Below are 12,333 nucleotides of genomic sequence, written 5' to 3'. Positions count from 1 at the left end.
AGTACCTGCAAGTTATTTGTTTTCTAAATGCAGTTAAAACATGCCACAGAGAGATGAAAAAGATATACGAAGAGAGACCTACACCCTATTATATACCACCCTCTACTTCCTTTATGAATGTTCAAGTACACCAGCTCACATGTATAGCCTTAGGGTGATAACCTGAGGCAAGTCATTTGAGGCGAAAAGAATGGTCAGTTCACATCATTAACATTTAGGTGTGTTGCTTACCTGGAAGTGGCCAACCTAAGGTAAATCAATCACATGTAGTTCACAAATTGTATATATAAAGGTAAGGGGGACAATATTCTATCATCTCTTTCTTCGTCAACTGCTAAGACACAGTTACGTCCGTCTTCAGACCAAATTGTAAGTACCATTTCAAGGTTTGCCTGTGGTAAGCATGTGCAGTCTGACGTTTTCATTCTTCTGCTGCACACCTCTACTTTCTCAACTTTTACATTGATCCAATTCAGTAAACTGTGACTGTGTAAGTGCTATTTACCGTTCTTGTCAGTGTGGAAATATGTGGTTGCTTGTGAAATAAAACATGATAATATCATTGATCACGTGTGCCGTGGAGAAAAATCTCCAGACGAGTAATGATAACATGTTGTTTCCCTGTCATGAAGATGATTTTAATGTTACTGAACAGATACTCAAAATGATGAAGATTGTCGCCGTCCTTGTTGTCTGCCTGGCTGTTACCGCCTTCGCTGAACCAACCGGTCTGTATGGAGCACATGGAATGGGTGGGTTGTTTGGAGGAGCTGGCGTATTAGGCTACGGAATAGGTGCAATGCACGGAGGTATTTACGGAGGCTACGGCTATGGCCCGTACGGAGGAATGGGCGGTCTGTATGGAGGCAAATACGGATACGGCCTGGGAAGTCTGTATGGAGGCTACGGTGGTTTCTACGGAATGCCAGGATATGGAATCGGATTAGGAAAAGGTATTTCGCATTACATAATTTCACTCCTTATCCCATTTTAAACTTCACTTTATTGAATAACATCATGTACACATGTCTTTATTATTATTCTACGCAAGTACGATATTTTCAGCTGATAAACATCTTTCAAACTGTCGTCAGCTGTTTGAAATGCTTGGGATAGTTTCAACATTTCCATGTTACTTTTCCGTAAATCCCTATTTTACATGTAACTACCCTTTCTGTTTCAGGAATCGGCTATTACTGAGTTACTGTCACCTGCAGTGTGAAGAGAACTTATTACTCCTTATTTTGTATACTCATGACAATACAACTGGTTCAATAAAAATTAAAATACAAACGATTTGTGCTTTGTTTGAAAATCATAAAACTAAATTCAACGTTTACAAAACGTTCCACTACATCCAAATATTTAACTGGTAATCAGTTTTGCTGCAAGCACTGGCGGCAAGTTATAAAATGTGCTTCGAATTTCCTGGAGAAATGAGACTGAATATGATAGGGGTATTGAAGGCTTCACATATATTTCCTACATGCCATCTCTTATTCGGTTCCATGTCTCATGCAAATATATCATTTGTGCTGCCACGAAGGGCTTCGGTGATGTCATTGTGAAATCCGAAAATACTCGGAGTTGAGTCATGTGTGCATCTTCATGTGCATGAAATCTTTAGTAGTAGCCATTGTGCACAGTATGCGATTCGAATGCAAGTGAGTATCCCGTTCCAAGTGAAAAGGTCTACAATCAGAAGTTACTGTAGCACATTCCGTCGGTTTATTTATCATATAAACATAACGAAAAGCCTAGAATCATAAGTTACTACATACTACTAAAGTTGTATTTACCATGCTATCAATAGTCGATAACACTTGATGAAAATATCAAGCATTTTGTACACTACTGGGGAAGTTTGCTTCCAGATTTCATGATATATAATAACCGTTTGTATTCCGCTGCTCTCATTAACAGGAGTCGTATTTATCTCTATCAAAACGTATATATTTATCAAATCAGACGGTAATTGGGTGTTTCCGATCGGATATGGTAGACATGTAATAAAGTTCTTGATTGATTTGAACGCAAGGGTAACATTATCTGTGAACACACTGAAGACTGTTTTCATCATGTAAAGGGCTTGTGTGAAGGATAAAGTCGAGTTTTCTACTTCTTCTTCCTACTGCTGTTTGTGTTCAAACATTCGCTTGAAGCCCAAAACTTATTGAAGTGAATCACTTGCAACAGTGATTAAAACTTGCTATAGCCATGCAAATATACACTGCATTGTAGCATTTGTTGAGACATTATCCAATTATCCAAAGACAATATTCCTTCAGTTTGGAACAAGGAAGACCGAATGGAAAGGTCGTGAAACATCTAACAAATATTTACAACTAGAAATTGTTGGCTAGCACCTGGTGTCTTGCTTAGTAACCAGTATATGTTTCAGTACTATTGTTGCCTTTATGATAAGTGAATTCTGCTTCCTCAGAAAGGTGATATTAAGAAATGGAGAGTTGCTTGAAAGAAAATAGCTGTCAAGTAAAGCGACCCAATCCTTTGTGTAACTGTCAGGAATTGGCACTACAGGCAGAGTCCACTGTACGGTTGTGTTATATCCTAGGGATGTGTGCATGACTTGCTATCAAATAGGGATGACACAACGTGCTGGCGAAGGAGGGACGTGTATGCTAACCCTCTGCTACAGCAATCAGAAACACATGCAAAGGAAAGTCTACAAATACGAGGGAACATGCTGTAGTTCATGAGGGAAACCTTATCGTGTTTTCAGAAGACAACCATGCTTAGTTTGCAAGCGATAAATACGTGCTGTGACAATTGATAGTTACAATCCCTTTGTGAAAAGGCACTAGTATATGCATATACCTTCTGGGAAATGACGTTATTGTAGTTTTTAGTTTAAGTGTGGTGATAATGTTAACATTCGGAGAGAATGTCATGCTATTGGGAGATTTCATCAGTCTATTAAGCAGGCGGTCATCACGTGGACAGACTGCAGTATTACACATACATGTGTATATAGCAACCCCTTGTAACAGTGACATTGCTGCTGTGTGCCGATCCTGTGCTCGTGCGTTGTGTCAGTTTTCCCGTCTTTCGTAATTTCGTCTCAGGCAGATATGTCATAATGTCTGATCTACATTGCTCCATCCCAAGTGTAATGGATAGACAGCTGTTAAACGACTATTGGCCTAATACTGGTTCAACGTTGAGTACCTGCAAGTTATTTGTTTTCTAAATGCAGTTAAAACATGCCACAGAGAGATGAAAAAGATATACGAAGAGAGACCTACACCCTATTATATACCACCCTCTACTTCCTTTATGAATGTTCAAGTACACCAGCTCACATGTATAGCCTTAGGGTGATAACCTGAGGCAAGTCATTTGAGGCGAAAAGAATGGTCAGTTCACATCATTAACATTTAGGTGTGTTGCTTACCTGGAAGTGGCCAACCTAAGGTAAATCAATCACATGTAGTTCACAAATTGTATATATAAAGGTAAGGGGGACAATATTCTATCATCTCTTTCTTCGTCAACTGCTAAGACACAGTTACGTCCGTCTTCAGACCAAATTGTAAGTACCATTTCAAGGTTTGCCTGTGGTAAGCATGTGCAGTCTGACGTTTTCATTCTTCTGCTGCACACCTCTACTTTCTCAACTTTTAAAACTGTGACTGTGTAAGTGCTATTTACCGTTCTTGTCAGTGTGGAAATATGTGGTTGCTTGTGAAATAAAACATGATAATATCATTGATCACGTGTGCCGTGGAGAAAAATCTCCAGACGAGTAATGATAACATGTTGTTTCCCTGTCATGAAGATGATTTTAATGTTACTGAACAGATACTCAAAATGATGAAGATTGTCGCCGTCCTTGTTGTCTGCCTGGCTGTTACCGCCTTCGCTGAACCAACCGGTCTGTATGGAGCACATGGAATGGGTGGGTTGTTTGGAGGAGCTGGCGTATTAGGCTACGGAATAGGTGCAATGCACGGAGGTATTTACGGAGGCTACGGCTATGGCCCGTACGGAGGAATGGGCGGTCTGTATGGAGGCAAATACGGATACGGCCTGGGAAGTCTGTATGGAGGCTACGGTGGTTTCTACGGAATGCCAGGATATGGAATCGGATTAGGAAAAGGTATTTCGCGATACATAATTTCACTCCTTATCCCATTTTAAACTTCACTTTATTGAATAACATCATGTACACATGTCTTTATTATTATTCTACGCAAGTACGATATTTTCAGCTGATAAACATCTTTCAAACTGTCGTCAGCTGTTTGAAATGCTTGGGATAGTTTCAACATTTCCATGTTACTTTTCCGTAAATCCCTATTTTACATGTAACTACCCTTTCTGTTTCAGGAATCGGCTATTACTGAGTTACTGTCACCTGCAGTGTGAAGAGAACTTATTACTCCTTATTTTGTATACTCATGACAATACAACTGGTTCAATAAAAATTAAAATACAAACGATTTGTGCTTTGTTTGAAAATCATAAAACTAAATTCAACGTTTACAAAACGTTCCACTACATCCAAATATTTAACTGGTAATCAGTTTTGCTGCAAGCACTGGCGGCAAGTTATAAAATGTGCTTCGAATTTCCTGGAGAAATGAGACTGAATATGATAGGGGTATTGAAGGCTTCACATATATTTCCTACATGCCATCTCTTATTCGGTTCCATGTCTCATGCAAATATATCATTTGTGCTGCCACGAAGGGCTTCGGTGATGTCATTGTGAAATCCGAAAATACTCGGAGTTGAGTCATGTGTGCATCTTCATGTGCATGAAATCTTTAGTAGTAGCCATTGTGCACAGTATGCGATTCGAATGCAAGTGAGTATCCCGTTCCAAGTGAAAAGGTCTACAATCAGAAGTTACTGTAGCACATTCCGTCGGTTTATTTATCATATAAACATAACGAAAAGCCTAGAATCATAAGTTACTACATACTACTAAAGTTGTATTTACCATGCTATCAATAGTCGATAACACTTGATGAAAATATCAAGCATTTTGTACACTACTGGGGAAGTTTGCTTCCAGATTTCATGATATATAATAACCGTTTGTATTCCGCTGCTCTCATTAACAGGAGTCGTATTTATCTCTATCAAAACGTATATATTTATCAAATCAGACGGTAATTGGGTGTTTCCGATCGGATATGGTAGACATGTAATAAAGTTCTTGATTGATTTGAACGCAAGGGTAACATTATCTGTGAACACACTGAAGACTGTTTTCATCATGTAAAGGGCTTGTGTGAAGGATAAAGTCGAGTTTTCTACTTCTTCTTCCTACTGCTGTTTGTGTTCAAACATTCGCTTGAAGCCCAAAACTTATTGAAGTGAATCACTTGCAACAGTGATTAAAACTTGCTATAGCCATGCAAATATACACTGCATTGTAGCATTTGTTGAGACATTATCCAATTATCCAAAGACAATATTCCTTCAGTTTGGAACAAGGAAGACCGAATGGAAAGGTCGTGAAACATCTAACAAATATTTACAACTAGAAATTGTTGGCTAGCACCTGGTGTCTTGCTTAGTAACCAGTATATGTTTCAGTACTATTGTTGCCTTTATGATAAGTGAATTCTGCTTCCTCAGAAAGGTGATATTAAGAAATGGAGAGTTGCTTGAAAGAAAATAGCTGTCAAGTAAAGCGACCCAATCCTTTGTGTAACTGTCAGGAATTGGCACTACAGGCAGAGTCCACTGTACGGTTGTGTTATATCCTAGGGATGTGTGCATGACTTGCTATCAAATAGGGATGACACAACGTGCTGGCGAAGGAGGGACGTGTATGCTAACCCTCTGCTACAGCAATCAGAAACACATGCAAAGGAAAGTCTACAAATACGAGGGAACATGCTGTAGTTCATGAGGGAAACCTTATCGTGTTTTCAGAAGACAACCATGCTTAGTTTGCAAGCGATAAATACGTGCTGTGACAATTGATAGTTACAATCCCTTTGTGAAAAGGCACTAGTATATGCATATACCTTCTGGGAAATGACGTTATTGTAGTTTTTAGTTTAAGTGTGGTGATAATGTTAACATTCGGAGAGAATGTCATGCTATTGGGAGATTTCATCAGTCTATTAAGCAGGCGGTCATCACGTGGACAGACTGCAGTATTACACATACATGTGTATATAGCAACCCCTTGTAACAGTGACATTGCTGCTGTGTGCCGATCCTGTGCTCGTGCGTTGTGTCAGTTTTCCCGTCTTTCGTAATTTCGTCTCAGGCAGATATGTCATAATGTCTGATCTACATTGCTCCATCCCAAGTGTAATGGATAGACAGCTGTTAAACGACTATTGGCCTAATACTGGTTCAACGTTGAGTACCTGCAAGTTATTTGTTTTCTAAATGCAGTTAAAACATGCCACAGAGAGATGAAAAAGATATACGAAGAGAGACCTACACCCTATTATATACCACCCTCTACTTCCTTTATGAATGTTCAAGTACACCAGCTCACATGTATAGCCTTAGGGTGATAACCTGAGGCAAGTCATTTGAGGCGAAAAGAATGGTCAGTTCACATCATTAACATTTAGGTGTGTTGCTTACCTGGAAGTGGCCAACCTAAGGTAAATCAATCACATGTAGTTCACAAATTGTATATATAAAGGTAAGGGGGACAATATTCTATCATCTCTTTCTTCGTCAACTGCTAAGACACAGTTACGTCCGTCTTCAGACCAAATTGTAAGTACCATTTCAAGGTTTGCCTGTGGTAAGCATGTGCAGTCTGACGTTTTCATTCTTCTGCTGCACACCTCTACTTTCTCAACTTTTACATTGATCCAATTCAGTAAACTGTGACTGTGTAAGTGCTATTTACCGTTCTTGTCAGTGTGGAAATATGTGGTTGCTTGTGAAATAAAACATGATAATATCATTGATCACGTGTGCCGTGGAGAAAAATCTCCAGACGAGTAATGATAACATGTTGTTTCCCTGTCATGAAGATGATTTTAATGTTACTGAACAGATACTCAAAATGATGAAGATTGTCGCCGTCCTTGTTGTCTGCCTGGCTGTTACCGCCTTCGCTGAACCAACCGGTCTGTATGGAGCACATGGAATGGGTGGGTTGTTTGGAGGAGCTGGCGTATTAGGCTACGGAATAGGTGCAATGCACGGAGGTATTTACGGAGGCTACGGCTATGGCCCGTACGGAGGAATGGGCGGTCTGTATGGAGGCAAATACGGATACGGCCTGGGAAGTCTGTATGGAGGCTACGGTGGTTTCTACGGAATGCCAGGATATGGAATCGGATTAGGAAAAGGTATTTCGCGATACATAATTTCACTCCTTATCCCATTTTAAACTTCACTTTATTGAATAACATCATGTACACATGTCTTTATTATTATTCTACGCAAGTACGATATTTTCAGCTGATAAACATCTTTCAAACTGTCGTCAGCTGTTTGAAATGCTTGGGATAGTTTCAACATTTCCATGTTACTTTTCCGTAAATCCCTATTTTACATGTAACTACCCTTTCTGTTTCAGGAATCGGCTATTACTGAGTTACTGTCACCTGCAGTGTGAAGAGAACTTATTACTCATTATTTTGTATACTCATGACAATACAACTGGTTCAATAAAAATTAAAATACAAACGATTTGTGCTTTGTTTGAAAATCATAAAACTAAATTCAACGTTTACAAAACGTTCCACTACATCCAAATATTTGACTGGTAATCAGTTTTGCTGCAAGCACTGGCGGCAAGTTATAAAATGTGCTTCGAATTTCCTGGAGAAATGAGACTGAATATGATAGGGGTATTGAAGGCTTCACATATATTTCCTACATGCCATCTCTTATTCGGTTCCATGTCTCATGCAAATATATCATTTGTGCTGCCACGAAGGGCTTCGGTGATGTCATTGTGAAATCCGAAAATACTCGGAGTTGAGTCATGTGTGCATCTTCATGTGCATGAAATCTTTAGTAGTAGCCATTGTGCACAGTATGCGATTCGAATGCAAGTGAGTATCCCGTTCCAAGTGAAAAGGTCTACAATCAGAAGTTACTGTAGCACATTCCGTCGGTTTATTTATCATATAAACATAACGAAAAGCCTAGAATCATAAGTTACTACATACCACTAAAGTTGTATTTACCATGCTATCAATAGTCGATAACACTTGATGAAAATATCAAGCATTTTGTACACTACTGGGGAAGTTTGCTTCCAGATTTCATGATATTTAATAACCGTTTGTATTCCGCTGCTCTCATTAACAGGAGACGTATTTATCTCTATCGAAACGTATATATTTATCAAATCAGACGGTAATTGGGTGTTTCCGATCGGATATGGTAGACAGGTACTAAAGTTCTTGATTGATTTGAACGCAAGGGTAACATTATCTGTGAACACACTGAAGACTGTTTTCATCATGTAAGAGGCTTGTCTGAAGGATAAAGTCGAGTTTTCTACTTCTTCTTCCTACTGCTGTTTGTTTTCAAACATTCGCTTGAAGCCCAAAACTTATTGAAGTGAATCACTTGCAACAGTGATTAAAACTTGCTGTAGCCATGCAAATATACACTGCATTGTAGCATTTGTTGAGACATTATCCAATTATCCAAAGACAATATTCCTTCAGTTTGGAACAAGGAAGACCGAATGGAAAGGTCGTGAAACATCTAACAAATATTTACAACTAGAAATTGTTGGCTAGCACCTGGTGTCTTGCTTAGTAACCAGTATATGTTTCAGTACTATTGTTGCCTTTATGATAAGTGAATTCTGCTTCCTCAGAAAAGTGATATTAAGAAATGGAGAGTTGCTTGAACGAAAATAGCTGTCAACTAAAGTGACCAAATCCTTTGTGTAACTGTCAGGAATTGGCATTACAGGCAGAGTCCACTGTACGGTTGTGTTATATCCTAGGGATGTGTGCATGACTTGCTATCAAATAGGGATGACACAACGTGCTGGCGAAGGAGGGACGTGTATGCTAACCCTCTGCTACAGCAATCAGAAACACATGCAAAGGAAAGTCTACAAATACGAGGGAGCATGCTGTAGTTCATGAGGGAAACCTTATCGTGTTTTCAGAAGACAACCATGCTTAGTTTGTAAGCGATAAATACGTGCTGTGACAATTGATAGTTACAATCCCTTTGTGAAAAGGCACTAGTATATGCATATACCTTCTGGGAAATGACGTTATTGTAGCTTTTAGTTTAAGTGTGGTGATAATGTTAACATTCGGAGAGAATGTCATGCTATTGGGAGATTTCATCAGTCTATTAAGCAGGCGGTCATCACGTGGACAGACTGCAGTATTACACACACATGTGTATGTAGCAACCCCTTGTAACAGTGACATTGCTGCTGTGTGCCGATCCTGTGCTCGTGCGTTGTGCCAATTTTCCCGTCTTTCGTAATTTCGTCTCAGGCAGATATGTCATAATGTCTGATCTACATTGCTCCATCCCAAGTGTAATGGATAGACAGCTGTTAAACGACTATTGGCCTAATACTGGTTCAAAGTTGAGTACCTGCAAGTTATTTGTTTTCTAAATGCAGTTAAAACATGCCACAGAGAGATGAAAAAGATATACGAAGAGAGACCTACACCCTATTATATACCACTCTCTACTTCCTTTATGAATGTTCAAGTACACCAGCACACATGAAAAGCCTTAGGGTGATAACCTGAGGCAAGTCATTTGAGGCGAAAAGAATGGTCAGTTCACTTCATTAACATTTAGGTGTGTTGCTTACCTGGAAGTGGCCAACCTAAGGTAAATCAATCACATGTAGTTTACAAATTGTATATATATAGGTAAGGGGGAAAATAGTCTATCATCTCTTTCTTCGTCAACTGCTAAGACACAGTTACGTCCGTCTTCAGACCAAATTGTAAGTACCATTTCAAGGTTTGCCTGTGGTAAGCATGTGCAGTCTGACGTTTTCATTCTTCTGCTGCACACCTCTACTTTCTCAACTTTTACATTGATCCAATTCAGTAAACTGTGACTGTGTAAGTGCTATTTACCGTTCTTGTCAGTGTGGAAATATGTGGTTGCTTGTGAAATAAAACATGATAATATCATTGATCACGTGTGCCGTGGAGAAAAATCTCCAGACGAGTAATGATAACATGTTGTTTCCCTGTCATGAAGATGATTTTAATGTTACTGAACAGATACTCAAAATGATGAAGATTGTCGCCGTCCTTGTTGTCTGCCTGGCTGTTACCGCCTTCGCTGAACCAACCGGTCTGTATGGAGCACATGGAATGGGTGGGTTGTTTGGAGGAGCTGGCGTATTAGGCTACGGAATAGGTGCAATGCACGGAGGTTTTTACGGAGGCTACGGCTATGGCCCGTACGGAGGAATGGGCGGTCTGTATGGAGGCAAATACGGATACGGCCTGGGAAGTCTGTATGGAGGCTACGGTGGTTTCTACGGAATGCCAGGATATGGAATCGGATTAGGAAAAGGTATTTCGCGATACATAATTTCACTCCTTATCCCATTTTAAACTTCACTTTATTGAATAACATCATGTACACATGTCTTTATTATTATTCTACGCAAATACGATATTTTCAGCTGATAAACATCTTTCAAACTGTCGTCAGCTGTTTGAAATGCTTGGGATAGTTTCAACATTTCCATGTTACTTTTCCGTAAATCCCTATTTTACATGTAACTACCCTTTCTGTTTCAGGAATCGGCTATTACTGAGTTACTGTCACCTGCAGTGTGAAGAGAACTTACTACGCATTATTTTGTATACTCATGACAATACAACTGGTTCAATAAAAATTAAAATACAAACGATTTGTGCTTTGTTTGAAAATCATAAAACTAAATTCAACGTTTACAAAACGTTCCACCACATCCAAATATTTAACTGGTAATCAGTTTTGCTGCAAGCACTGGCGGCAAGTTATAAAATGTGCTTCGAATTTCCTGGAGAAATGAGACTGAATATGATAGGGGTATTGAAGGCTTCACATATATTTCCTACATGCCATCTCTTATTCGGTTCCATCTCTCATGCAAATATATCATTTGTGCTGCCACGAAGGGCTTCGGTGATGTCATTGTGAAATCCGAAAATACTCGGAGTTGAGTCATGTGTGCATCTTCATGTGCATGAAATCTTTAGTAGTAGCCATTGTGCACAGTATGCGATTCGAATGCAAGTGAGTATCCCGTTCCAAGTGAAAAGGTCTACAATCAGAAGTTACTGTAGCACATTCCGTCGGTTTATTTATCATATAAACATAACGAAAAGCCTAGAATCATAAGTTACTACATACCACTAAAGTTGTATTTACCATGCTATCAATAGTCGATAACACTTGATGAAAATATCAATCATTTTGTACACTTCTGGGGAAGTTTGCTTCCAGATTTCATGATATATAATAACCGTTTGTATTCCGCTGCTCTCATTAACAGGAGACGTATTTATCTCTATCAAAACGTATATATTTATCAAATCAGACGGTAATTGGGTGTTTCCGATCGGATATGGTAGACAGGTACTAAAGTTCTTGATTGATTTGAACGCAAGGGTAACATTATCTGTGAACACACTGAAGACTGTTTTCATCATGTAAAGGGCTTGTGTGAAGGATAAAGTCGAGTTTTCTACTTCTTCTTCCTACTGCTGTTTGTTTTCAAACATTCGCTTGAAGCCCAAAACTTATTGAAGTGAATCACTTGCAACAGTGATTAAAACTTGCTATAGCCATGCAAATATACACTGCATTGTAGCATTTGTTGAGACATTATCCAATTATCCAAAGACAATATTCCTTCAGTTTGGAACAAGGAAGACCGAATGGAAAGGTCGTGAAACATCTAACAAATATTTACAACTAGAAATTGTTGGCTAGCACCTGGTGTCTTGCTTAGTAACCAGTATATGTTTCAGTACTATTGTTGCCTTTATGATAAGTGAATTCTGCTTCCTCAGAAAAGTGATATTAAGAAATGGAGAGTTGCTTGAACGAAAATAGCTGTCAAGTAAAGCGACCCAATCCTTTGTGTAACTGTCAGGAATTGGCATTACAGGCAGAGTCCACTGTATGGTTGTGTTATATCCTAGGGATGTGTGCATGACTTGCTATCAAATAGGGATGACACAACGTGCTGGTGAAGGAGGGACGTGTATGCTAACCCTCTGCTACAGCAATCAGAAACACATGCAAAGGAAAGTCTACAAATACGAGGGAACATGCTGTAGTTCATGAGGGAAACCTTATCGTGTTTTCAGAAGACAACCATGCTTAGTTTGCAAGCGATAAATACGTGCTGTGACAATTGATAGT

The 12,333-nt window shown here is 39.2% G+C and overlaps 4 protein-coding genes across 4 annotated transcripts; all 4 read left to right on the top strand.

The window, feature by feature from the left end:
- Positions 1–664: 664 nt before the first annotated feature.
- Positions 665–1,200, top strand: LOC137266253 (glycine-rich protein-like). Its single transcript, XM_067801747.1, has 2 exons — positions 665–953; positions 1,184–1,200. Exons 1-2 carry the CDS (start codon positions 665–667, stop codon positions 1,198–1,200), a joined length of 306 nt encoding a protein of 101 aa, XP_067657848.1.
- Positions 1,201–3,831: 2,631 nt separating this feature from the next.
- Positions 3,832–4,367, top strand: LOC137266252 (glycine-rich protein-like). Its single transcript, XM_067801746.1, has 2 exons — positions 3,832–4,120; positions 4,351–4,367. The coding sequence occupies exons 1-2, from the start codon at positions 3,832–3,834 to the stop codon at positions 4,365–4,367; spliced, it is 306 nt and encodes a 101-aa protein (XP_067657847.1).
- Positions 4,368–7,015: 2,648 nt separating this feature from the next.
- On the top strand, positions 7,016–7,551 carry LOC137266250 (glycine-rich protein-like). Its single transcript, XM_067801745.1, has 2 exons — positions 7,016–7,304; positions 7,535–7,551. The coding sequence occupies exons 1-2, from the start codon at positions 7,016–7,018 to the stop codon at positions 7,549–7,551; spliced, it is 306 nt and encodes a 101-aa protein (XP_067657846.1).
- A 2,648-nt stretch (positions 7,552–10,199) lies between these two features.
- Positions 10,200–10,735, top strand: LOC137266249 (glycine-rich protein-like). Its single transcript, XM_067801744.1, has 2 exons — positions 10,200–10,488; positions 10,719–10,735. Exons 1-2 carry the CDS (start codon positions 10,200–10,202, stop codon positions 10,733–10,735), a joined length of 306 nt encoding a protein of 101 aa, XP_067657845.1.
- The last annotated feature ends 1,598 nt before the right edge of the window (positions 10,736–12,333 follow it).

This window comes from Haliotis asinina, chromosome 15 (assembly GCF_037392515.1).
Source record: "Haliotis asinina isolate JCU_RB_2024 chromosome 15, JCU_Hal_asi_v2, whole genome shotgun sequence".
NCBI lineage: Eukaryota > Metazoa > Mollusca > Gastropoda > Lepetellida > Haliotidae > Haliotis > Haliotis asinina.
This window is presented reverse-complemented; position numbering and strand designations above follow the sequence as displayed.